The following is a 26,337-nucleotide window of genomic DNA, read 5'->3' as shown; positions in this document are numbered from 1 at the left end:
TATATGTAGCTCTTGGCTAGGGGTATTTACGGGAGAAAATAGTTTCCATGACCGGGAGGGGGTTTATTTCAATAAAAGGCTCCCCAGAATTTGGAAACAGGGCAAATTAAATTATATCGGGTACACTACCAGACTGTGAGGTGAAGTGCAGTGAAGTGCGCAGCCCGTGGAGTGGGCGTGGCTTGGGGCGTGGCGGGAGACACGCAGAGGCAGGGTCGCACAGCGTAGTAGGTGAGCGACCAAGATAGTGGTCAAGACACGAGGGGCAGGCACAAAACACGAAGCACAAAGCAAAGCAAAGCAAAGCAAAGCAAAAAGTCAGATAGCAGCACCACTAAAGTCACTGAAAAAACAATGCAGCAAGATATCACAGACAGTCTTTTAGAGACAAAGCACAAGAACCAGCAAGCACAAGCACAACATCACAGTCGTAGTAGAACAGCGCAACAGCGCAGTAAGATAGATAGTGGGGTGTTTTCTGTGTTTTTTTTGTTTGTTTTTTTCACAAGTTATTCTTTTTCCTTTATCCACCGTGATGTGTGTGTGTAGCGCCGCCAAGCCGACCGCGCTCTTTTATACAGTGCGCAAACACTCGCGCCGGCAGTGCCGCCAAAGGGGCGCTCGCCATTGGTGGATTTTGCCGTTGACTCGACGTGCAGTTGGAGGGCTAGTGATGGGTATAAAAGGGGTCGGTCGCGTCGGCGTTGGCATTATTGGATTCGTTCGCTTTGCGTACGAATTTTTCAAACATCATCCAACTTGCATCATGTCTGGTCGCGGCAAAGGAGGAAAGGTTAAGGGAAAGAGCAAGTCTCGCTCGTCCCGTGCTGGACTTCAGTTCCCCGTGGGTCGTATCCACCGTCTGTTGCGCAAGGGCAACTACGCCGAGCGTGTGGGTGCCGGTGCCCCCGTGTACCTGGCTGCCGTGCTCGAGTACTTGGCCGCTGAGGTCCTGGAGTTGGCAGGCAACGCTGCCCGCGACAACAAGAAGACGAGAATCATCCCCCGTCACCTGCAGCTGGCCATCCGCAACGACGAGGAGTTGAACAAACTTCTGTCGGGTGTGACCATCGCCCAGGGTGGTGTGCTGCCCAACATCCAGGCTGTGCTTCTGCCCAAGAAGTCCCAGACCAAGGCTCCCGGTGGCAAGGCATAACAACTTTGCCTCTTTCACCTTCTTCTACAACAGGTCCTTCTCAGGACCACCTATTTTTTCCCAAGAGAGATAGACGTCTCGTTGCTTGCTTTGCCAGTGAAAAAGTGGTGTTGTGTTGTTTTGGTTTTGTTTTTTGTCGTCAATGTCGCAGCCGTTTTGGGGGTTGTTATTACTTATAGCCACTACACAATTGAGACGTAAACAACATCATTACACATACACAATAATAATCAGCATCACAACAAGTCGTCATGAAAGTGCGAATAGACCAAGGGTTAAAATTAATAAACCCTCATTACATTTAGTCAAGTTTTGACTAAATGTTTTAACATAGAGGGGGAATCGAGACGAGGGTCGTATGTATGTATGTATGTATGTATGTATGTATGTATGTATGTATGTATGTATGTATGTATGTATGTATGTATGTATGTATGTATGTATGTATGTATGTATGTATGTGTCTGTGTGTCTGTGTGTGTCTGTGTCTGTGTGTCTCGGTGTGTCTCTGTGTGTCTGTGTCTGTCTGTGTCTGTCTGTCTGTCTGTCTGTCTGTCTGTCTGTCTGTGCGTGTGTGTGTAGAGCGATTCAGACCAAACTACTGGACCGATCTTTATGACATTTTACATGAGAGTTCCTGGGAATGATATCCCCGGATGTATTTGTTTTAGCAATTTTTTTATAAAACGATCCAAATTTACGTTCATCTTATTCTTCATCATTTTGTGATTCCAAAAACATATAAATATGTTATATTTGGATTAAAAACAAGCTCTGAAAATTAAAAATATAAAAATTATGATGAAAATTAAATTTTCGAAATCAATTTAAAAACACTTTCATCTTATTTCTTGTCCGTTCCTGATTCCAAAAACATATAGATATGATATGTTTGGATTAAAAACACGCTCAGAAAGTTAAAACGAAGAGAGGTACAGAAAAGCGTGCTATCCTTCTCAGCGCAACTACTAACTACCCCGCTCTTCTTGTCAATTTCACTGCCTTTGCCACGAGCGGTGGACTTACGATGCTACGAGTATACGGTCTTGCTGAAAAAGTATTTTTGCCTTACGCGACTTGTTTTATTATTATCAGGCAGAGGCTGCTTTGTGCCATCCAGCAAATCACATAGATAAAGTCATATCAGGAACATACATACATACATACATACATACATACATACATACATACATACATACATACATACATACATACATACATACATACATACATACATACATACATACATACATACATACATACATACATACATACATACATACATACATACATACATACATACATACATACATACATACATACATACATACATACATACACAATGTTGTACAGATGAAAATAGTCAAGGCATGCACAAATCACAGCCACAAAAACGCTTTTGTCCAACAACCACATGCACCACGGGTGCCTGCCTGAACCCTGCCTACGGTAGGTGATCGCATCAAAACAAACGTGGATGACAAGTGAATGTGAAGCCTAATTGATAAGGTGAATCCGACGGGCGCTGTGGCGGGGTGGTAAGACGTCGGCCTCTAGTAATCGGAAGGTCGAGGGATCGAATCCAGGCCCGGCCTGTTAAGTGTGGAGATTTTTCCGATCTCCCAGGTCAACTTATGTGCAGACCTGCTAGTGGCGTATCCCCCTTCGTGTGTACACGCAAGCACAAGACCAAGTGCGCACGGAAAAGATCCTGTAATCCATGTCAGAGTTCGGTGGGTTATAGAAACACGAAAATACCCAGCATGCTTCCTCCGAAAGCGGCGTATGGCTGCCTTAATGGCGGGGAAAAAACGGTCATACACGTAAAATTCCACTCGTGCAAAAACACGAGTGTGCGTGGGAGTTTCAGCCCACGAAGGCAGAAGAAGAAGAACAAGAACAAGAACAAAAAGAACAAGAACAAGAACAAGAAGACGAAGAAGGTAAGGTGAATCGAGTTGCTACGCCAACAAGCAACGTTTCAAGTGAGCAGGCTTCAAGTTGCATCACATTCACATGGAGAATGTACAACTTGAATCGATGTGCCGCAGGCTATAATGATAATGATAATGATGTCCTTCTTTGCAGCAATGTATCTAAATGATCATATAGCTGCAATTCCTGCCACACAGACTTTTCACATTGCAGGTTGGGGCTGGGTATGAGCAATTTGAGATATGATGTGTTTTACTTGAGCTGAAGACATTTGCTGACAGTGACAGTGGACAGTGACCAGTGACAGTGACCAGTGACAGTGACCAGTGACACAGACACAGACACAGACACAGACACAGACAGTGGGTGTGAAAATAGAGCGAGGCGACTCTTCGCTCTCTCAGCCAATCAAAGTTCACGCTTGTGGAGCGGTGTTTTGCTTTCTCACGGGCCCGCGTCTGCTGTATATAAGGCGGCTGCGCCGGCGAGCTGAGAAGCATTCTCGAATCGCACGACTCGTAGAAACATTCATCATGACTGGCCGTGGTAAAGGAGGAAAGGGTCTCGGAAAGGGGGGCGCCAAGCGTCACAGGAAAGTTTTGCGTGATAACATCCAGGGTATCACCAAGCCCGCTATCCGTCGTCTGGCTCGCCGTGGCGGTGTCAAGCGTATCTCTGGTCTCATCTACGAGGAGACTCGCGGAGTTCTCAAGGTATTCCTGGAGAACGTGATCCGTGATGCCGTCACGTACACTGAGCACGCCAAGAGGAAGACTGTGACCGCCATGGATGTGGTCTACGCCCTCAAACGCCAGGGTCGTACTCTGTACGGCTTCGGTGGTTAGACGCATCAAGTCGCGGATCTCGCATCCACAATAACCCTTCTCCGGTCCTTCTTAGGACCACCTTCATTTTCCCAAGAGGGGCTGAATGTGTCTCGTTGCCACTGCTAACTCCTTCGTGTTTACATATTAAAACACTATTGTTTGTTATTGTTTTGTCATTGATAGTGTCGTCGTAAATCTATACAAGTGTTGGCTAAGTAAACAAAAGAGAAGGAGGGAGGGCAGGGGGTTGGATGTATGATTGCAACTGAGCGAAAGGGAACTGTCAAGAAAATGATGAGAGGCAAATAAAATGATCACTTATTGATATCAAATTGGAGCGCTTCAAGCCACAGACGGGGTCAATTTGATGCCAACCAGTGTCGATAAGCGCACAAGCAGAATGGATTATGACGTGCTCATTCATTTGTGCTCATCACACAGAGCTTCACTCATAGAGAAAGGGATCCCTCCCATTGGTGTTGTGTTGCATTAGAGATAGAAAGTAACGATTTGCGGGATAGAAATAATGCATTCTTGACCATGATTTTGTAGTGAGAGTGCTCATTTTGGACAAGAAAGCCGTCCATAGGGCAGAGAGAGAAGGCAAATTGTTGAAATGCATTAGCTGTTGATGTTTGGTCAAATACAGATGACAAATAGGGGTTTGAAATGATCATATGCGCAGGGACAACACAAGGGCTGGAGTTTTTGGTTCGTTAAATGGAGTGTGACTATAGTGCGAGTACTTAGGGAGGGTGTTGAAAGGAAATGTTTATGGTTGCTACGAGTGTAACAATTAGGATGGCAACGAGAGCAGACCAACTCTTTTGGGAAAAATGAAGGTGGCTCTGAAAAGAGCCGGGTTTGGAGGAGTCGGAACCGTTGGAGGGGCAACTTAAGCACGCTCTCCGCGGATACGGCGGGCCAGCTGGATGTCCTTGGGCATGATGGTGACACGCTTGGCATGGATGGCGCACAGGTTGGTGTCCTCAAAGAGACCGACCAGGTAAGCCTCGCTGGCCTCCTGCAGAGCCATGACGGCAGAGCTCTGGAAGCGCAGGTCTGTCTTGAAGTCCTGGGCGATTTCGCGCACCAGACGCTGGAAGGGCAGCTTGCGGATCAGGAGCTCGGTGCTCTTCTGGTAACGACGGATCTCACGAAGAGCCACAGTTCCAGGCCTGTAACGATGAGGTTTCTTGACTCCTCCAGTGGCAGGGGCGCTTTTGCGAGCGGCCTTGGTTGCCAGCTGTTTGCGAGGAGCTTTTCCTCCGGTGGATTTACGGGCGGTTTGCTTGGTACGTGCCATTTCGAAGTTAGAGTCGACTGAGCAGCCAGGAACTAGAGAGACGTTTTATATGGGAAAGGCATTCGCAGCCCTGGCGCGCCGCTCTGATTTTAGCCAATGAAAGCCGTGGAGACATCAGCCGAAGATTCAAGCAACATTACCGTACAGGGCCACTTTTTGGGGGGTCTCTGTGCTGTGCTGTCGTGCGTGTGTGTGTGTGTGTGTGTGTGTGTGTGTGTGTGTGTGTGTGTGTGTGTGTGTGCCGTCAAAAGTACCAGGTACAAAGTATGATAAAGAAAGAAAGGAACGTACAAACTGACAAGCAAGCACACAAAAATGAAACCTTAACACACGCGTGCACAGCTCACAGCTAAATAAATGCTGAGGTGAACGCTCTTGTAAAAAAGTGTGTATGTACAAAGACGAGTTCTTTACATGTTATACGAGCAGGGCGCGCAAGGTGACAAAAACGAAAGAAGCAGTTGTGAAAAAGTGAAGTGAACACTTTTACGAGCGGCACACGTTTTGACAGTAGGAATTTGAGAGACAGCGAAGGAGAGAACATATGCTACACATAAGAGGCTGGCGACTTTGTGCAAAGTAATGGGTGTGCCGCTAATTAGTGTTAGAAAACTGCAACAGAGTAACAGGTATTTTGTCCGTTGTGTCTGAGTGGCGAGGTAGGCGTTTGATTTCTCTGTTTATTCACGTGTTATTTTAACCACAAAGAACTACAACAAAGAACAACAAAGAAAGAACACCATAAAAGTACCAGATATATTTTGAGGGTTGGTAAAAGTTGGTTGAGTTTTGTGAGATGCGTGAGATATATAGTAAATGATTTGTAGGATGACGATGACGATGACGATGACGATGACGATGACGATGACGATGACGATGACGATGTAGGTAGCAAGCCAGTTTTGCGGTGATAGCGGTTTGATGCAGTGACAGTGCTGTAGTAGACAGATTGTAGTGACGCCGGCCGGCGGATATTGATGACACTAATTTGACGGTTGACAAGTGATTTTTTTGTTTGTTTATGTAGTTTTGGTTATTTGTTGGATGTTTACTATATGCTTATACGCTTTTACATTATAATGGGTAAATATTATAATGGAGTTTTGTCCCCGAGATAGATGTTGGATCCGTTGGATCCGTTGGTTCCTTGACTACTAAATTAAATATAGGGAAGGAGAGAGAGACATTGTTGTGTACATGTATTGTGTATTGTGTATTGTGTATTGAGTGTGTATTGAGTTGGTTCGTTGGCAACGAGAAATTCATCTCTCTCTGGAAAAAGTGGGTGGTCCTGAGAAGGACCTGTGTGTTTTACGTTTGCCGGTTTGGCCAAACAGCAGTTTTAAGAGTCTACTTGCTGCTGGTGTACTTGGTGACGGCCTTGGTGCCCTCACTGACGGCGTGCTTGGCCAGCTCACCGGGGAGGAGGAGGCGGACCGCGGTCTGGATCTCCCGACTGGTGATGGTGGAGCGCTTGTTGTAGTGGGCCAGTCTGGAAGCTTCAGCGGCGATTCTCTCAAAGATATCGTTGACGAAGCTGTTCATGATAGACATGGCCTTGCTGCTGATGCCAGTGTCGGGGTGCACCTGCTTGAGCACCTTGTAGATGTAGATGGCGTAGCTTTCCTTCCTCTTCCTCTTGCGCTTCTTGTCGCCGGAGCGAACAGCCTTGGCCTTGCCGGCCTTCTTGGCGCCTTTGGAGCTAACTTTGGGTGGCATGGTTGATTCGTCTGCGGGTTGTGAGTCGCAAAAGGTAGCGCCGCCGAGGATGATGCTTCTGTCCCACGGACATGCGTCCATTAGGGAGGGGATTTGTTCATACGCTATTGGCTTTGGGAGGGAGGAAGGAAGGGGCACCTGTCTACAAGGGAGGTGCAGAATTGAAATCCGCTATAAATTAGTGATAACATCTGTTGGATAAAAGAATATGGTAAGGGAATATATTTTCACACGCTTGTGGTGGGGATGGGCCAATAAAGGAATGTATATTTATTTTTTCCGCTGTTAAAATTGATAAAACTCAGGACCACCTTATCATAAAAAATAAAAGTCCGATGGAGGGATATAAACACTATGTACATGATGATGGTGATTGATATAAAGGGATAGAGTTAAAGGTTTCATTCTCACGCACAAAACAGCGAGAAGACAAAACATAAATACAACGAGTAAATTTAGAGAGGAACAACCGTTCTTCTGGTGATAAAAAAGAGAGCGGCCGAGGCCGCCGCCGGATCAGAATGCCCACAGCTTTTGATAAAATAGCGTGTATTCTTAAAAGCTGAGTTTAAAAGCTTTGTTTGGTGTTTAACGTCGCCTTCAACCAATCAAGGTTATATAGCGACGGGAATATTGTTACAACAGTTTATTAAAATGTTATGGCTAAAAAGGAACAAGTATGAGTGTGTGTTGGTGTGCGGTGCACGGCACCCCGCCCGCCAGGTGGAGCAGGGGACGCCCTTCGCTCCCGGCAGACGGGTACCGGCGAGATCTCGCACACCAACAAAAAGGTCTGGTGTACAGTCACCCGCCTGTAGGGTGGAACAAGCACTGTCCTTCGATCCCCACTCGGCGGGCGCTGGTACACATAATATGGTGGCGAATGTTGAGGTGTGGTAAGGTTAGGGCGACGTCTCAACACAATCCCCCGTCCTCCTGGGGTAGGGGTGGAGTGGGGAAGGTGGGATAGGGAAGTGTGTACCAACCTGTACACACTGGGAGTTGGGGGATGGACCGGTTGAGAACCTTTTTGAACGCGGCACTGTATTTATAGCCCGTCCGTTCTGTTAGGCTGGGGATGGTGAACGGGGGCAGGAGACGTCTAACCCTAAGGTGCGGCAGGAGTGTGGACAACGGCAGACTACACCCACGCTCCCATGGTTGAGTGGTAGACCGATCGACACATCAAAAGAGAGTGCGACCAGCCCAGGTCTTTATGTTTTGTTAGGTAGTCCTGCGGGCCTAGTCCAAAGGCTAGGCCATGATCGCGCAGGACTCTAAAAGAAATGATATTGGCGTTGCAATTTTCAAAAATGTGGTTATAGCTGATGGGAGACCCGCACGAGCACAATGGTTTAAAGATTTTAAACTTTGTGGCTCTAGTGCGGAGTCTCCTAAATATTTGGGTTAGTGCTGAGGGGAACGTGGGTGTCTCAAGTTTAATAACATGGTTAGGTACTAAGGCCCTCCCTGCTGCATAGAGCTTGGAGTAAACCTCCGGGAGGGAAAAGCCTACGTCTGTGGTCACATCAGGAGACCCTGTCGCCAATTTGGCGGCAGCGTCAGCCATTTCGTTCCCCGTGAGCCCTACGTGGGACGGAACCCACTGTATGTCCACGGGGGTGCCAGCAGAAATAATTTGATGGCAGATTAATTTTATATCGTATAGCACCTCCATACGGTTACTGGAACCGTACAGAAGCGCTTGTACTGAGGACAGAGAGTCAGTGCATAAAACTATACTATGGGGGTTAACTGGAATATCATTAATGTATGTGAGGGCCATAAGAATGGCAAAAAGTTCAGCTGTAAAAATAGACACTCCGTCATTCAGGCGGTAGTGTTTAGTGACTTTTAGTTCCGGGATGACAAAGGCGCAGCCTACCCTCCCATTATCCAGCTTAGAGCCGTCTGTAAATATCTTTAGGTGTTGGGAAAATTTCTTGTGAAGAAGGTCATTGGCCAACATGGCCAGAAAATGAGGGTTATCCTGCTTTGTGGCCTCCGTCCCCAGGTCGCAATGAAAAGCAGGCGTTTCAAGCAGCCAGGGGGGGTAAGGAGGAACAGGTATTTTTTCAGGTATGACTTTATTAGTTATGCTGTGGTTTATGATGGGTTGAATATAATTTATCAGTGGCTGACACCTTGTCATCACACGGAGACCCCGTTTATTTGTAACTGGCATATTTTCATATTGTGGGAAATCTTCTAGTACATCGTCTACCGTGTTGTCCACACGTCCCGCACGCACATAGTAACGCGCAGCGCAGAGGCGGCGTTTGTCATCAAGACTCATCCAGCCAGCCTCCTGGTACACAGCCGAGTGGCTGGACCAGGGGAGGAGCCCCAGCGCTATGCGAAGCGCCTTGCACTCCACCCCACGGAGGCGGCCTAGGGCCTCTGCGCTGGCGGAAAAGAAAGCCTCCTGACCGTACGTCAAGCGTGATCTGATCAGCGCATTGACGATGGTCAGGAGAAACTTTTGGCCTCGGGCCCAGGGTTCACTATTTAGTATTTTTAATATACCTAACGCACGTTGGGCTTTTTGGACGAGATTCTCAATATGGACAGACCATGAAAGATTTTTTTCAACCGTAACACCTAGGAATTTTACGGTGTTACTTGGTTTGATGATTTTATTGTTTACAGTTATAAAGCATTTTTTATGGAGAAGTTGTTGTCGACTAGCGACGAAAAAAACAGTTTTCTCAGGGGCTAGGGCAAAACCATTTAAGGTCATGTACCCACATAGATTATCAACATTGGTCTGGTAGCTGTCCATAGAGATCTCGTCCTTTCTACCTTTGGCCCCTCTAGGAACAGGCTTTTTGGTATCCAGGAGGGCTAGATCGTCAGCATAAAGTAGGACGGTCGCTCCCCCCACGTCCACACTGTCAATATCGTGCAACATAATACTGAACAGGGCCGGGGCGATAATACTCCCCTGGGGCACCCCCATGTCCAGTTTATGGGACGCAGAGAGAGCAGAACCGACTTTAACGTGTAACGTTCTGTCAGAAATAAATGTTTTAATAAAGTTGTATATGTGGCCTGACAGGCCAATATTTTTAAGCTTTTGGAGTAACCTGTTGTGCCAGACACTGTCGTAGGCACCCTTTACATCAAAAAAGGTACCTAGCAGTGAGTTAGTTTTATAGGCTAGAGTTTTCCTTATGCGTTCAACAAAATTGACAACATGGTCCGTGCAGGACCGGCCCTTTCTAAAGCCGGCCTGGCATTTAGGTATTATGTGATTCCGCTGAAGGTAAAACTCGAGCCTCCTGTGGACAAGTCGCTCATAGAGCTTACCCAGGTGGGGCGTTAGGGAGATGGGCCTATAGCTGGTGGGGAGATCGCCCGGTTTCCCGTTTTTGGGGATGCCCACCACCTGGGCCTCCTTCCACGCACAAGGGATCTGGTTACTTAACCAACAGAAGTTAAAAAACGTATGGAGGGTTTTAAGAAAGCAGTCCGGGAAGTGCTTAATCATCTGATAGCAGATCGGGTCGGCACCAGCCGCCTTCTTGACTGACTTTAGCTGTCTAATGACTGTAGCTAGCTCTGTAAAACGGAGTTCGCTATTGACAGGCAAGTCGTCGTCACAGGCGGGGTGCACGAAACCCTCTTCCTGGTTAAGACGGTATTTTAAGCAGTCTGGGTTAAGGAAACGACTTTGACTAGCCCGGGCGAACGTTTCAGCCAGCGCCTCTGCCTTCTCTGAGTTGTTGGCAGTCAGGCGCTGGCCTACTTTGAGCGGCTTATCGGGCGTAGTACGACGTCTTTTAAATTGTTTTATTCTTTGCCACACTTTAACAGTGTCTTTATAAGTGTGGGCGTTTTCTGCACAGAATAGCTCCCAATCTTTAAGTTTTGCTGAGGCAATAATACGATTGCACTCAGCCTGTGAATCTTTCATTAATCTATAATTAAACTGGTTACTGTTTACCAAGTATTTACGGATAAAGTACCGTTTATCTTTTATGGCAACGTCGCACTCCTCGTTCCACCAAGAAACTTGCTGGGAACGGGGGCGTCCGTTGCCACTAGATTTTTTAGGTATGCTGACGTCTGCCGCTCCCAGGATACACGTGCGCAGGTTATCATAATATGCATTCACGTCCGGGGAGGAGAGGTCATGTACACTACTCTCCTCAAGCAATGTTTTGAAAAGATTCCAGTTTGCTTTCGGAAAGTTGTACCTGGAAGTAGTACCTCTCTCCTCCCCTTCGGCTTCAGCATTGTTTATATCTATAAAGATGGGTAGGTGATCTGAGTTAAATGGGTCAGGGAACGTACACCAGTCGGTGCACGCCCCCAACTCCGGGCTGACAAGAGACAGATCAATAGCACTCGGAGTCCCTGTTGCAACATCAGGGATCCTCGTGGCTGACCCATCGTTTAGCAAGATAAGTTCGGTATCTGATAAATTTACAGCTAACTTGCTAGTTGAGTGATACACAACACGTTTATCAGAGTTCCAGAGGCGGTGGCGGTCATTAAAGTCACCGACCACCAGCCATCCGGAGACGTTTGAGGTTAGGCTCTTAATCCACGCCGTGGTGTCAAGCCCCGGACAACCAGTTGCGTAGTAGACATTAACAACGTTAAGTTTTCGCTGGTGTCGCAGGGCTATCTCCACAACGCAGGAGTTACAGTTATTAAAGCTGGTTACAACAGAGGAGATGGGGGTATATTTAATCCCTTTTTTAATATATGTGGCTACTTTGATGTGTGAAGCCCTGTTAGACAGGTCAATCACAGGGGGATAATAGTAGCCCTCAAGTTCTGGTAATTTATTATAATAACATTTTAGGCTTTGTAGGGCCAGAACATCAAAACGTTTTTGCTGTAAGAGGTTCTTTAATTGAAATAAGGAGGTATTTATGGCCCGGCAGTTCCACTGCAGGACACTCAGAGTTGTATGCTGCTTATTCGATTTTTCTCCTGCCTCTGCTGCCATTGGGGACAGGAGACACACAAGGAAGCATTGAAATAGAAGTATTTTGAATATGTTGTCAAACATTATAGGGCTGCCTTACACTGAAGCATCTCTTTGATAGTGAGTTCTTTAGCACCGGCCAGCGAGCTCAGAGCCATGAGCGCGCTGTCCGGTACCAGTGGTTCGGCAGCCCTACCAGTAAACCGTTTATAAACATCAGACAGGGAGTCGATGAGGGCCCCAGGGCTTTGTTTATCCCTGGCTGTCCACATGAAAGTGAGGCACTGTTCCAGGAAGCCCCGGAGACCCCTCTCCTCACCTGTCTGGGGCTGTTCACTTATCTTTTTTAGTACGTCCCGAGCGAGTTCCCTTTCGGCCTTAGCTCGCTCGAGACGCACTTTCTCCTGTAGGCCTTCCTCCACCCGCTGCATCACCCTTTCGACAATGGTGTCGACGGCGATGTCTGCGGGTGGGGTGGCGGTGCTTTGTTTGGCACTGGGTTTTTTTTTAGCGCCCCCAGTCGGCCGCACAGGGCCGGACTGTTTTGGTAGGGTTTCTTTGGTTATTATAGTGGTAGTGGTGTTAGAGGCGGCCTTGATGGCCGAGGGGGGGTTTGCCCCCAGGTCGGTTAGGCTCCCGATCTTTTTGGGAGCCAAGGCATTTTTGTAGGTTTTCTTGGGGGTTGAGGTGGGGCGACCCTGGAGGGGCTGGTGAGTCCTCCAGTAGTCGTCCCGTTGTTCCAGAGGGGACCGGGAAACCGGGGCCTCACGGGCCTCAATATTTTTTTGGGCGACCCTGCGCGCTCTGTTCAGGGCCTCCGAGTACGGAATGTAGGCTGCGGCTCTGATCTTGTTTGCCAGCACCCTTACTCTGTACTCGGGGCAGCCCTGATAGGCCGCAGAGTGGTCGCCCTTGCAGTTGACACAGGCTCTTGTTTTATCGCACCCGTGACCGTCATGCCCGCGGGTGGCACATCGGGCACAGGTGGGTGTTTTAGATCGGCACTGTGATTTCAGGTGGCCGAATCTGTTGCACTGAGTGCATCGTTTTACGGGGCAGGCGTAAGGCTCCACCCCGTACAGCTCCCCCTCGAGCACGACACTCTCTGGGAGTATCGCCGCCCTGAAACACAGGCGAACAGCGGTAGAGGGGTTACCGTCCCTGTTCTTGAGCCTGGCCAAGAATTTCACTGAGGAGGGGCCCTTTTCAATAAGGTCCCCACTCTCAGTGCGGATTCTGGTCCTAATGCTCATCTCCCTCAGATCCTCAGTGGAGTGAGAGAGAGGCACGGACTTAATGACTCCGTCTGTGGTGGCCTCGGGGACAAATGATTTGACCCCGATTCCCCCCAGATCGGTGAGGGCAGCCAGTTTGGTCTGCTGCTTGGCATTTGTGCAGCCGACCAAGAACTTATTCTGAGAGATGGCCCTCACCGAGAGGATCTCCCCCACCGCCGCACCAAGGACCTTGAAACGTCCCAGCCCCACCCCGTAGAGTGTGGCTGGTCCGCTCTTTGTGTCCTCGATTATGACGGGGAACTGGAGGAACTCTGGTGGAGGGCCTGGATTTTGTTTGAAAAGTTTTTTCCTGGCGCCCATGCGCTTCTGACTGTTTTGAGTTGTTGGGTTTGTGTTTTTTGCTGTTTTGGGGGCCACGCCCGCTGAGGAGGAAATCTCCTCGGGCCCAGCCTTTTCAATGATATTTTGTATAGAGGTGCTCTGCGCAGCGGCGGTGCCACTGGTGGCCTCCCCCTGTGCGCCTTTTGGTTTTTTGGTTTTTTTACCATTTTTTTTCTTCTTTTGTTTTGGTTTTTGGAAGACCCAAACCGACTGGTCCGGGGCCTTCCCCACATGGGGTTCGGTCCCGGAGCCAGACGGGATGGGACTCCCGGTCCCCTCTGTGTGGTTTTTTCCATTGGAGTCCTCTCTCTTCCTTTTTGGTGGAGGGGGATTGGCCGAGCAAAAGGATGCCCCGGACTCACTCCCCACCTCCCTTCCGTGGAATCGAAAAGGGGTGGAGGTGGGGGGAGATGCCATGGTATTATCCGGTGACTCCGGCGACTCTGATACATCAAGAGAGGCCATGTTTGAGCCGAAGCTCCAAGTATGGAGGTCCAGTGGCAAGTCTGCCACCAGACTGTAATTAAAAACTAGTGGTTTATATCCACTACTCATTTACTCAACATCAAAACATCAACATCAAACATCAACAACAACAACAGCAACAACAACAACAACAACAACAACAACAACAACAACAACAACAACAACAACAACAAAAAACTGAAAAACAAAAAAAAAAAAAAAAAAAAAAAAAAAAAATTTAGAGGGGGGGTGGGGGGTGGGGGGGAGGACCAATGGGTGATGAGGGGTGAGGTGGTGACGAGGGGGTAGATGGGAGGACTGCCTCGCTAATCGAAATCAAGCCCAAGGACCATGAGGTGAGTGAGCGATGAGCATGAGGCCTACTGCGAAAATACTTATGATGCTTTGTAAAAAGCTTGTTAAAATTTGAGTAAGATTTTATGTAAAAGAACTACTACCAGACTGACTGTGACGGCTTATAGCTTGCGATACACAAGATAGAGGGAGGGAGACAACCACTACATAGCTTAACAGGCGAGCAGCATATGTGGAGGGAAAAAAGAACAACAAACAGACAGAGGAACAAAGAAACAAACATACACTCCGTTATATGTAGCTCTTGGCTAGGGGTATTTACGGGAGAAAATAGTTTCCATGACCGGGAGGGGGTTTATTTCAATAAAAGGCTCCCCAGAATTTGGAAACAGGGCAAATTAAATTATATCGGGTACACTACCAGACTGTGAGGTGAAGTGCAGTGAAGTGCGCAGCCCGTGGAGTGGGCGTGGCTTGGGGGCGTGGCGGGAGACACGCAGAGGCAGGGTCGCACAGCGTAGTAGGTGAGCGACCAAGATAGTGGTCAAGACACGAGGGGCAGGCACAAAACACGAAGCACAAAGCAAAGCAAAGCAAAGCAAAGCAAAAAGTCAGATAGCAGCACCACTAAAGTCACTGAAAAAACAATGCAGCAAGATATCACAGACAGTCTTTTAGAGACAAAGCACAAGAACCAGCAAGCACAAGCACAACATCACAGTCGTAGTAGAACAGCGCAACAGCGCAATAAGATAGATAGTGGGATGTTTTCTGTGTGTTTTTTTTTTTTTCACAAGTTATTCTTTTTCCTTTATCCACCGTGATGTGTGTGTGTAGCGCCGCCAAGCCGACCGCGCTCTTTTATACAGTGCGCAAACACTCGCGCCGGCAGTGCCGCCAAAGGGGCGCTCGCCATTGGTGGATTTTGCCGTTGACTCGACGTGCAGTTGGAGGGCTAGTGATGGGTATAAAAGGGGTCGGTCGCGTCGGCGTTGGCATTATTGGATTCGTTCGCTTTGCGTACGAATTTTTCAAACATCATCCAACTTGCATCATGTCTGGTCGCGGCAAAGGAGGAAAGGTTAAGGGAAAGAGCAAGTCTCGCTCGTCCCGTGCTGGACTTCAGTTCCCCGTGGGTCGTATCCACCGTCTGTTGCGCAAGGGCAACTACGCCGAGCGTGTGGGTGCCGGTGCCCCCGTGTACCTGGCTGCCGTGCTCGAGTACTTGGCCGCTGAGGTCCTGGAGTTGGCAGGCAACGCTGCCCGCGACAACAAGAAGACGAGAATCATCCCCCGTCACCTGCAGCTGGCCATCCGCAACGACGAGGAGTTGAACAAACTTCTGTCGGGTGTGACCATCGCCCAGGGTGGTGTGCTGCCCAACATCCAGGCTGTGCTTCTGCCCAAGAAGTCCCAGACCAAGGCTCCCGGTGGCAAGGCATAACAACTTTGCCTCTTTCACCTTCTTCTACAACAGGTCCTTCTCAGGACCACCTATTTTTTCCCAAGAGAGATAGACGTCTCGTTGCTTGCTTTGCCAGTGAAAAAGTGGTGTTGTGTTGTTTTGGTTTTGTTTTTTGTCGTCAATGTCCCAGCCGTTTTGGGGGTTGTTATTACTTATAGCCACTACACAATTCAGACGTAAACAACATCATTACACATACACAAATTCAATAATAATCAGCATCACAACAAGTCGTCATGAAAGTGCGAATAGACCAAGGGTTAAAATTAATAAACCCTCATTACATTTAGTCAAGTTTTGACTAAATGTTTTAACATAGAGGGGGAATCGAGACGAGGGTCGTATGTATGTATGTATGTATGTATGTATGTATGTATGTATGTATGTATGTATGTATGTATGTATGTATGTATGTATGTATGTATGTATGTATGTATGTATGTATGTGTCTGTGTGTCTGTATGTATGTATGTATGTGTCTGTGTGTCTGTGTGTGTCTGTGTCTGTGTGTCTCGGTGTGTCTCTGTGTGTCTGTGTCTGTCTGTGTCTGTCTGTCTGTCTGTCTGTCTGTCTGTCTGTGCGTGTGTGTGTAGAGCGATTCAGACCAAACTACTGGACCGATCTTTATGACATTTTACATGAGAGTTCCTGGGAATGATATCCCCGGATGTATTTGTTTTAGCAATTTTTTTATAAAACGATCCAAATTTACGTTCATCTTATTCTTCATCATTTTGTGATTCCAAAAACATATAAATATGTTATATTTGGATTAAAAACAAGCTCTGAAAATTAAAAATATAAAAATTATGATGAAAATTAAATTTTCGAAATCAATTTAAAAACACTTTCATCTTATTTCTTGTCCGTTCCTGATTCCAAAAACATATAGATATGATATGTTTGGATTAAAAACACGCTCAGAAAGTTAAAACGAAGAGAGGTACAGAAAAGCGTGCTATCCTTCTCAGCGCAACTACTAACTACCCCGCTCTTCTTGTCAATTTCACTGCCTTTGCCACGAGCGGTGGACTTACGATGCTACGAGTATACGGTCTTGCTGAAAAAGTATTTTTGCCTTACGCGACTTGTTTTATTATTATCAGGCAGAGGCTGCTTTGTGCCATCCAGCAAATCACATAGATAAAGTCATATCAGGAACATACATACATACATACATACATACATACATACATACATACATACATACATACATACATACATACATACATACATACATACATACATACATACATACATACATACATACATACATACATACATACATACATACATACATACATACATACATACATACATACATACATACATACATACATACACAATGTTGTACAGATGAAAATAGTCAAGGCATGCACAAATCACAGCCACAAAAACGCTTTTGTCCAACAACCACATGCACCACGGGTGCCTGCCTGAACCCTGCCTACGGTAGGTGATCGCATCAAAACAAACGTGGATGACAAGTGAATGTGAAGCCTAATTGATAAGGTGAATCCGACGGGCGCTGTGGCGGGGTGGTAAGACGTCGGCCTCTAGTAATCGGAAGGTCGAGGGATCGAATCCAGGCCCGGCCTGTTAAGTGTGGAGATTTTTCCGATCTCCCAGGTCAACTTATGTGCAGACCTGCTAGTGGCGTATCCCCCTTCGTGTGTACACGCAAGCACAAGACCAAGTGCGCACGGAAAAGATCCTGTAATCCATGTCAGAGTTCGGTGGGTTATAGAAACACGAAAATACCCAGCATGCTTCCTCCGAAAGCGGCGTATGGCTGCCTTAATGGCGGGGAAAAAAACGGTCATACACGTAAAATTCCACTCGTGCAAAAACACGAGTGTGCGTGGGAGTTTCAGCCCACGAAGGCAGAAGAAGAAGAACAAGAACAAGAACAAAAAGAACAAGAACAAGAACAAGAAGACGAAGAAGGTAAGGTGAATCGAGTTGCTACGCCAACAAGCAACGTTTCAAGTGAGCAGGCTTCAAGTTGCATCACATTCACATGGAGAATGTACAACTTGAATCGATGTGCCGCAGGCTATAATGATAATGATAATGATGTCCTTCTTTGCAGCAATGTATCTAAATGATCATATAGCTGCAATTCCTGCCACACAGACTTTTCACATTGCAGGTTGGGGCTGGGTATGAGCAATTTGAGATATGATGTGTTTTACTTGAGCTGAAGACATTTGCTGACAGTGACAGTGGACAGTGACCAGTGACAGTGACCAGTGACAGTGACCAGTGACACAGACACAGACACAGACACAGACACAGACAGTGGGTGTGAAAATAGAGCGAGGCGACTCTTCGCTCTCTCAGCCAATCAAAGTTCACGCTTGTGGAGCGGTGTTTTGCTTTCTCACGGGCCCGCGTCTGCTGTATATAAGGCGGCTGCGCCGGCGAGCTGAGAAGCATTCTCGAATCGCACGACTCGTAGAAACATTCATCATGACTGGCCGTGGTAAAGGAGGAAAGGGTCTCGGAAAGGGGGGCGCCAAGCGTCACAGGAAAGTTTTGCGTGATAACATCCAGGGTATCACCAAGCCCGCTATCCGTCGTCTGGCTCGCCGTGGCGGTGTCAAGCGTATCTCTGGTCTCATCTACGAGGAGACTCGCGGAGTTCTCAAGGTATTCCTGGAGAACGTGATCCGTGATGCCGTCACGTACACTGAGCACGCCAAGAGGAAGACTGTGACCGCCATGGATGTGGTCTACGCCCTCAAACGCCAGGGTCGTACTCTGTACGGCTTCGGTGGTTAGACGCATCAAGTCGCGGATCTCGCATCCACAATAACCCTTCTCCGGTCCTTCTTAGGACCACCTTCATTTTCCCAAGAGGGGCTGAATGTGTCTCGTTGCCACTGCTAACTCCTTCGTGTTTACATATTAAAACACTATTGTTTGTTATTGTTTTGTCATTGATAGTGTCGTCGTAAATCTATACAAGTGTTGGCTACGTAAACAAAAGAGAAGGAGGGAGGGCAGGGGGTTGGATGTATGATTGCAACTGAGCGAAAGGGAACTGTCAAGAAAATGATGAGAGGCAAATAAAATGATCACTTATTGATATCAAATTGGAGCGCTTCAAGCCACAGACGGGGTCAATTTGATGCCAACCAGTGTCGATAGGCGCACAAGCAGAATGGATTATGACGTGCTCATTCATTTGTGCTCATCACACAGAGCTTCACTCATAGAGAAAGGGATCCCTCCCATTGGTGTTGTGTTGCATTAGAGATAGAAAGTAACGATTTGCGGGATAGAAATAATGCATTCTTGACCATGATTTTGTAGTGAGAGTGCTCATTTTGGACAAGAAAGCCGTCCATAGGGCAGAGAGAGAAGGCAAATTGTTGAAATGCATTAGCTGTTGATGTTTGGTCAAATACAGATGACAAATAGGGGTTTGAAATGATCATATGCGCAGGGACAACACAAGGGCTGGAGTTTTTGGTTCGTTAAATGGAGTGTGACTATAGTGCGAGTACTTAGGGAGGGTGTTGAAAGGAAATGTTTATGGTTGCTACGAGTGTAACAATTAGGATGGCAACGAGAGCAGACCAACTCTTTTGGGAAAAATGAAGGTGGCTCTGAAAAGAGCCGGGTTTGGAGGAGTCGGAACCGTTGGAGGGGCAACTTAAGCACGCTCTCCGCGGATACGGCGGGCCAGCTGGATGTCCTTGGGCATGATGGTGACACGCTTGGCATGGATGGCGCACAGGTTGGTGTCCTCAAAGAGACCGACCAGGTAAGCCTCGCTGGCCTCCTGCAGAGCCATGACGGCAGAGCTCTGGAAGCGCAGGTCTGTCTTGAAGTCCTGGGCGATTTCGCGCACCAGACGCTGGAAGGGCAGCTTGCGGATCAGGAGCTCGGTGCTCTTCTGGTAACGACGGATCTCACGAAGAGCCACAGTTCCAGGCCTGTAACGATGAGGTTTCTTGACTCCTCCAGTGGCAGGGGCGCTTTTGCGAGCGGCCTTGGTTGCCAGCTGTTTGCGAGGAGCTTTTCCTCCGGTGGATTTACGGGCGGTTTGCTTGGTACGTGCCATTTCGAAGTTAGAGTCGACTGAGCAGCCAGGAACTAGAGAGACGTTTTATATGGGAAAGGCATTCGCAGCCCTGGCGCGCCGCTCTGATTTTAGCCAATGAAAGCCGTGGAGACATCAGCCGAAGATTCAAGCAACATTACCGTACAGGGCCACTTTTTGGGGGGTCTCTGTGCTGTGCTGTCGTGCGTGTGTGTGTGTGTGTGTGTGTGTGTGTGTGTGTGTGTGTGTGTGTGTGTGTGTGTGTGTGCCGTCAAAAGTACCAGGTACAAAGTATGATAAAGAAAGAAAGGAACGTACAAACTGACAAGCAAGCACACAAAAATGAAACCTTAACACACGCGTGCACAGCTCACAGCTAAATAAATGCTGAGGTGAACGCTCTTGTAAAAAAGTGTGTATGTACAAAGACGAGTTCTTTACATGTTATACGAGCAGGGCGCGCAAGGTGACAAAAACGAAAGAAGCAGTTGTGAAAAAGTGAAGTGAACACTTTTACGAGCGGCACACGTTTTGACAGTAGGAATTTGAGAGACAGCGAAGGAGAGAACATATGCTACACATAAGAGGCTGGCGACTTTGTGCAAAGTAATGGGTGTGCCGCTAATTAGTGTTAGAAAACTGCAACAGAGTAACAGGTATTTTGTCCGTTGTGTCTGAGTGGCGAGGTAGGCGTTTGATTTCTCTGTTTATTCACGTGTTATTTTAACCACAAAGAACTACAACAAAGAACAACAAAGAAAGAACACCATAAAAGTACCAGATATATTTTGAGGGTTGGTAAAAGTTGGTTGAGTTTTGTGAGATGCGTGAGATATATAGTAAATGATTTGTAGGATGACGATGACGATGACGATGACGATGACGATGACGATGTAGGTAGCAAGCCAGTTTTGCGGTGATAGCGGTTTGATGCAGTGACAGTGCTGTAGTAGACAGATTGTAGTGACGCCGGCCGGCGGATATTGATGACACTAATTTGACGGTTGACAAGTGATTTTTTTGTTTGTTTATGTAGTTTTGGTTATTTGTTGGATGTTTACTATATGCTTATACGCTTTTACATTATAATGGGTAAATATTATAATGGAGTTTTGTCCCCGAGATAGATGTTGGATCCGTTGGATCCGTTGGTTCCTTGACTACTAAATTAAATATAGGGAAGGAGAGAGAGACATTGTTGTGTACATGTATTGTGTATTGTGTATTGTGTATTGAGTGTGTATTGAGTTGGTTCGTTGGCAACGAGAAATTCATCTCTCTCTGGAAAAAGTGGGTGGTCCTGAGAAGGACCTGTGTGTTTTACGTTTGCCGGTTTGGCCAAACAGCAGTTTTAAGAGTCTACTTGCTGCTGGTGTACTTGGTGACGGCCTTGGTGCCCTCACTGACGGCGTGCTTGGCCAGCTCACCGGGGAGGAGGAGGCGGACCGCGGTCTGGATCTCCCGACTGGTGATGGTGGAGCGCTTGTTGTAGTGGGCCAGTCTGGAAGCTTCAGCGGCGATTCTCTCAAAGATATCGTTGACGAAGCTGTTCATGATAGACATGGCCTTGCTGCTGATGCCAGTGTCGGGGTGCACCTGCTTGAGCACCTTGTAGATGTAGATGGCGTAGCTTTCCTTCCTCTTCCTCTTGCGCTTCTTGTCGCCGGAGCGAACAGCCTTGGCCTTGCCGGCCTTCTTGGCGCCTTTGGAGCTAACTTTGGGTGGCATGGTTGATTCGTCTGCGGGTTGTGAGTCGCAAAAGGTAGCGCCGCCAAGCCGACCGCGCTCTTTTATACAGTGCGCAAACACTCGCGCCGGCAGTGCCGCCAAAGGGGCGCTCGCCATTGGTGGATTTTGCCGTTGACTCGACGTGCAGTTGGAGGGCTAGTGATGGGTATAAAAGGGGTCGGTCGCGTCGGCGTTGGCATTATTGGATTCGTTCGCTTTGCGTACGAATTTTTCAAACATCATCCAACTTGCATCATGTCTGGTCGCGGCAAAGGAGGAAAGGTTAAGGGAAAGAGCAAGTCTCGCTCGTCCCGTGCTGGACTTCAGTTCCCCGTGGGTCGTATCCACCGTCTGTTGCGCAAGGGCAACTACGCCGAGCGTGTGGGTGCCGGTGCCCCCGTGTACCTGGCTGCCGTGCTCGAGTACTTGGCCGCTGAGGTCCTGGAGTTGGCAGGCAACGCTGCCCGCGACAACAAGAAGACGAGAATCATCCCCCGTCACCTGCAGCTGGCCATCCGCAACGACGAGGAGTTGAACAAACTTCTGTCGGGTGTGACCATCGCCCAGGGTGGTGTGCTGCCCAACATCCAGGCTGTGCTTCTGCCCAAGAAGTCCCAGACCAAGGCTCCCGGTGGCAAGGCATAACAACTTTGCCTCTTTCACCTTCTTCTACAACAGGTCCTTCTCAGGACCACCTATTTTTTCCCAAGAGAGATAGACGTCTCGTTGCTTGCTTTGCCAGTGAAAAAGTGGTGTTGTGTTGTTTTGGTTTTGTTTTTTGTCGTCAATGTCCCAGCCGTTTTGGGGGTTGTTATTACTTATAGCCACTACACAATTCAGACGTAAACAACATCATTACACATACACAAATTCAATAATAATCAGCATCACAACAAGTCGTCATGAAAGTGCGAATAGACCAAGGGTTAAAATTAATAAACCCTCATTACATTTAGTCAAGTTTTGACTAAATGTTTTAACATAGAGGGGGAATCGAGACGAGGGTCGTATGTATGTATGTATGTATGTATGTATGTATGTATGTATGTATGTATGTATGTATGTATGTATGTATGTATGTATGTATGTATGTATGTATGTATGTGTCTGTGTGTCTGTGTGTATGTGTGTGTGTGTGTGTGTGTGTGTGTCTGTCTGTGTCTGTCTGTCTGTCTGTGTCTGTCTGTGTCTGTCTGTCTGTCTGTCTGTCTGTCTGTCTGTCTGTCTGTGCGTGTGTGTGTGTGTAGAGCGATTCAGACCAAACTACTGGACCGATCTTTATGACATTTTACATGAGAGTTCCTGGGAATGATATCCCCGGATGTATTTGTTTTAGCAATTTTTTTATAAAACGATCCAAATTTACGTTCATCTTATTCTTCATCATTTTGTGATTCCAAAAACATATAAATATGTTATATTTGGATTAAAAACAAGCTCTGAAAATTAAAAATATAAAAATTATGATGAAAATTAAATTTTCGAAATCAATTTAAAAACACTTTCATCTTATTTCTTGTCCGTTCCTGATTCCAAAAACATATAGATATGATATGTTTGGATTAAAAACACGCTCAAAAAGTTAAAACGAAGAGAGGTACAGAAAAGCGTGCTATCCTTCTCAGCGCAACTACTAACTACCCCGCTCTTCTTGTCAATTTCACTGCCTTTGCCACGAGCGGTGGGCTTACGATGCTACGAATATACGGTCTTGCTGAAAAAGTATTTTTGCCTTACGCGACTTGTTTTATTATTATCAGGCAGAGGCTGCTTTGTGCCATCCAGCAAATCACATAGATAAAGTCATATCAGGAACATACATACATACATACATACATACATACATACATACATACATACATACATACATACATACATACATACATACATACATACATACATACATACATACATACATACATACATACATACATACATACATACATACATACATACATACATACATACATACATACATACATACATACATACATACATACATACATACATACATACATACATACATACATACATACATACATACATACATACATACACAATGTTGTACAGATGAAAATAGTCAAGGCATGCACAAATCACAGCCACAAAAACGCTTTTGTCCAACAACCACATGCACCACGGGTGCCTGCCTGAACCCTGCCTACGGTAGGTGATCGCATCAAAACAAACGTGGATGACAAGTGAATGTGAAGCCTAATTGATAAGGTGAATCCGACGGGCGCTGTGGCGGGGTGGTAAGACGTCGGCCTCTAGTAATCGGAAGGTCGAGGGATCGAATCCAGGCCCGGCCTGTTAAGTGTGGAGATTTTTCCGATCTCCCAGGTCAACTTATGTGCAGACCTGCTAGTGGCGTATCCCCCTTCGTGTGTACACGCAAGCACAAGACCAAGTGCGCACGGAAAAGATCCTGTAATCCATGTCAGAGTTCGGTGGGTTATAGAAACACGAAAATACCCAGCATGCTTCCTCCGAAAGCGGCGTATGGCTGCCTTAATGGCGGGGAAAAAAACGGTCATACACGTAAAATTCCACTCGTGCAAAAACACGAGTGTGCGTGGGAGTTTCAGCCCACGAAGGCAGAAGAAGAAGAACAAGAACAAGAACAAAAAGAACAAGAACAAGAACAAGAAGACGAAGAAGGTAAGGTGAATCGAGTTGCTACGCCAACAAGCAACGTTTCAAGTGAGCAGGCTTCAAGTTGCATCACATTCACATGGAGAATGTACAACTTGAATCGATGTGCCGCAGGCTATAATGATAATGATAATGATGTCCTTCTTTGCAGCAATGTATCTAAATGATCATATAGCTGCAATTCCTGCCACACAGACTTTTCACATTGCAGGTTGGGGCTGGGTATGAGCAATTTGAGATATGATGTGTTTTACTTGAGCTGAAGACATTTGCTGACAGTGACAGTGGACAGTGACCAGTGACAGTGACCAGTGACAGTGACCAGTGACACAGACACAGACACAGACACAGACACAGACAGTGGGTGTGAAAATAGAGCGAGGCGACTCTTCGCTCTCTCAGCCAATCAAAGTTCACGCTTGTGGAGCGGTGTTTTGCTTTCTCACGGGCCCGCGTCTGCTGTATATAAGGCGGCTGCGCCGGCGAGCTGAGATTTCTTCCCCCAATACAACAACCTATCTGTCACCTCTTCACGGGGCCCTCGGGTCATGGCAAGGTGTCAGCCAATCACCAACTATATTAACCCCATACTTGAAAAAGTTAACATGAAGACTGTCCAGTGTACTAAAATACCTGCTCCCCCCTACCCCCCCTGGCTACTTGAGACGCCTGCCCTCTCCTGTGACCTAGGGACGGAGGCGTCCAAGCAGGATAACCCTCTCTTCTTGGCGACTCTCGCCAACGAACTCCTACATAATAAATACTCCCAACACCTGAAAATCTTCACCGATGGCTCAAAACTATTAAATGGCAGGGTTGGCTGCGCCTTCGTCATACCCGAACTAAAGGTATCTAAACAGTACAGGCTTAATGATGACGTATCCATCTTTACAGCTGAATTGTTCGCCATCCTTATGGCCCTAACTTACATAAACGACCTCCCAGTTAACCCTCATCAAATCGTTATTTGTACAGATTCTCTTTCATCTATACAAGCCCTCTTATATGGCTCTAAAAACCGCTCTGAACTATTACATGACATACAGATCATTGCTCACCAGATTATAGCCACTGGCACCCCCGTGGACCTACAGTGGGTCCCCTCGCATGTGGGCCTAGGGGGAAACGAAATGGCCGATGCTGCTGCCAAATCGGCCACCGGGTTGCCGCAGGTCACCACTGACCTCGGCTTCTCACTGGCCGAAGTATATTCCAAGCTCCAGGAAGCAGGGGTGGCCGCCATGGCTAACCCACCCACAAAGCTTGAAACACCCACGCTCCCCCCATCTTTAACCAGAATCTTCAGGAGGCTCCGCACAGGAGGCACAAAGTTTAAACTCTTTAAACCAAAGTGCCCCTGCGGGGCCCCCATCAGCTATGAACATATTTTTGATTCGTGTAGCGAGAACGCGGCTCCGTTCCGCGCCCTACACGAACACGTCCACTTATTTGGACTCTATCCACAGGACTTTTTCACCAAACATAAAATCTTAGGATGGGCACACGCATCCTTAATGTGTCGCCAAGTCTACCACTCCCTCATGGGAGCGTGGGTGTAACCTGTTGTCCACACACGCCTGCGTTTTTTCTTTTTTTTAAGGGGCAGACGTCTCCTGCCCCCGTCCATCATCCCAAGCCTAACAGAACGGACGGGCTATAAATACAGTGCCGCGTTCAAAAAGGTCCTCAACGGCCCATCCCCCCCATTCCCGCATGTACAGGTTGGTACATGCAACCCTTCTCCCCCTCTCCCCCACTCCGCCCCTATCCCAGATGGACGGGGACCGGTCGAGACCTCGCCCCTTACCCCACCATACCCCAACAACCGCCACTATTCCTCAACTACCGCCACCATATTGTGTACGTCAGCGCCCGCCGCGCGGGGATCGAAGGTCAGTGTCTGGCCCACCCCGCAGACGGGTGGCGGTACACCAGTCACATTGTTTTCTTTTGTTAAGTGTGCGCGTCCCGCCGGCGCCCGCCTGCTGGGAGCGAAGGGTCCCCTCACTCCACCTGGCGGGGGGGTGCCGTGCACCGTACACTAACACCCATACCTGTACCTCATCTAACCGGACTTTTAACCAACACGTTTTATACCCTATCTCACTGGATTATATTCTCACTACCTCTTATTCCTTGCGTAAGGAACATGTTTTA

At 47.4% G+C, this 26,337-nt stretch overlaps 9 protein-coding genes across 9 annotated transcripts; 5 read left to right on the top strand and 4 right to left on the bottom strand.

Moving 5' to 3' along the window:
* Positions 1–550: 550 nt before the first annotated feature.
* LOC138968109 (histone H2A-like) lies at positions 551–1,366 on the top strand. The gene has a single exon (XM_070340673.1). It carries the CDS (start codon positions 674–676, stop codon positions 1,154–1,156), a length of 483 nt encoding a protein of 160 aa, XP_070196774.1. The 5' UTR covers positions 551–673; the 3' UTR covers positions 1,157–1,366.
* Positions 1,367–3,581: 2,215 nt separating this feature from the next.
* On the top strand, positions 3,582–4,236 carry LOC138968108 (histone H4). The gene has a single exon (XM_070340672.1). The coding sequence runs from the start codon at positions 3,625–3,627 to the stop codon at positions 3,934–3,936; it is 312 nt and encodes a 103-aa protein (XP_070196773.1). The 5' UTR covers positions 3,582–3,624; the 3' UTR covers positions 3,937–4,236.
* A 482-nt stretch (positions 4,237–4,718) lies between these two features.
* LOC138968107 (histone H3) lies at positions 4,719–5,246 on the bottom strand. The gene has a single exon (XM_070340671.1). The coding sequence runs from the start codon at positions 5,222–5,224 to the stop codon at positions 4,814–4,816; it is 411 nt and encodes a 136-aa protein (XP_070196772.1). The 5' UTR covers positions 5,225–5,246; the 3' UTR covers positions 4,719–4,813.
* A 1,262-nt stretch (positions 5,247–6,508) lies between these two features.
* Positions 6,509–6,982, bottom strand: LOC138968479 (histone H2B, gonadal). The gene has a single exon (XM_070341050.1). It carries the CDS (start codon positions 6,941–6,943, stop codon positions 6,575–6,577), a length of 369 nt encoding a protein of 122 aa, XP_070197151.1. The 5' UTR covers positions 6,944–6,982; the 3' UTR covers positions 6,509–6,574.
* Positions 6,983–15,119: 8,137 nt separating this feature from the next.
* Positions 15,120–16,015, top strand: LOC138968106 (histone H2A-like). The gene has a single exon (XM_070340670.1). It carries the CDS (start codon positions 15,243–15,245, stop codon positions 15,723–15,725), a length of 483 nt encoding a protein of 160 aa, XP_070196771.1. The 5' UTR covers positions 15,120–15,242; the 3' UTR covers positions 15,726–16,015.
* A 2,160-nt stretch (positions 16,016–18,175) lies between these two features.
* LOC138968105 (histone H4) lies at positions 18,176–18,830 on the top strand. The gene has a single exon (XM_070340668.1). It carries the CDS (start codon positions 18,219–18,221, stop codon positions 18,528–18,530), a length of 312 nt encoding a protein of 103 aa, XP_070196769.1. The 5' UTR covers positions 18,176–18,218; the 3' UTR covers positions 18,531–18,830.
* A 482-nt stretch (positions 18,831–19,312) lies between these two features.
* Positions 19,313–19,840, bottom strand: LOC138968104 (histone H3). Its single transcript, XM_070340667.1, has one exon. It carries the CDS (start codon positions 19,816–19,818, stop codon positions 19,408–19,410), a length of 411 nt encoding a protein of 136 aa, XP_070196768.1. The 5' UTR covers positions 19,819–19,840; the 3' UTR covers positions 19,313–19,407.
* Positions 19,841–21,090: 1,250 nt separating this feature from the next.
* Positions 21,091–21,565, bottom strand: LOC138968477 (histone H2B, gonadal). The gene has a single exon (XM_070341049.1). The coding sequence runs from the start codon at positions 21,523–21,525 to the stop codon at positions 21,157–21,159; it is 369 nt and encodes a 122-aa protein (XP_070197150.1). The 5' UTR covers positions 21,526–21,565; the 3' UTR covers positions 21,091–21,156.
* On the top strand, positions 21,566–22,460 carry LOC138968476 (histone H2A-like). The gene has a single exon (XM_070341048.1). It carries the CDS (start codon positions 21,688–21,690, stop codon positions 22,168–22,170), a length of 483 nt encoding a protein of 160 aa, XP_070197149.1. The 5' UTR covers positions 21,566–21,687; the 3' UTR covers positions 22,171–22,460.
* The last annotated feature ends 3,877 nt before the right edge of the window (positions 22,461–26,337 follow it).

Source organism: Littorina saxatilis, linkage group LG6, assembly GCF_037325665.1.
Source record: "Littorina saxatilis isolate snail1 linkage group LG6, US_GU_Lsax_2.0, whole genome shotgun sequence".
NCBI lineage: Eukaryota > Metazoa > Mollusca > Gastropoda > Littorinimorpha > Littorinidae > Littorina > Littorina saxatilis.
Note: the sequence above shows the minus strand (reverse complement) of the source record. Positions and strands in the feature narration are given on the sequence as shown.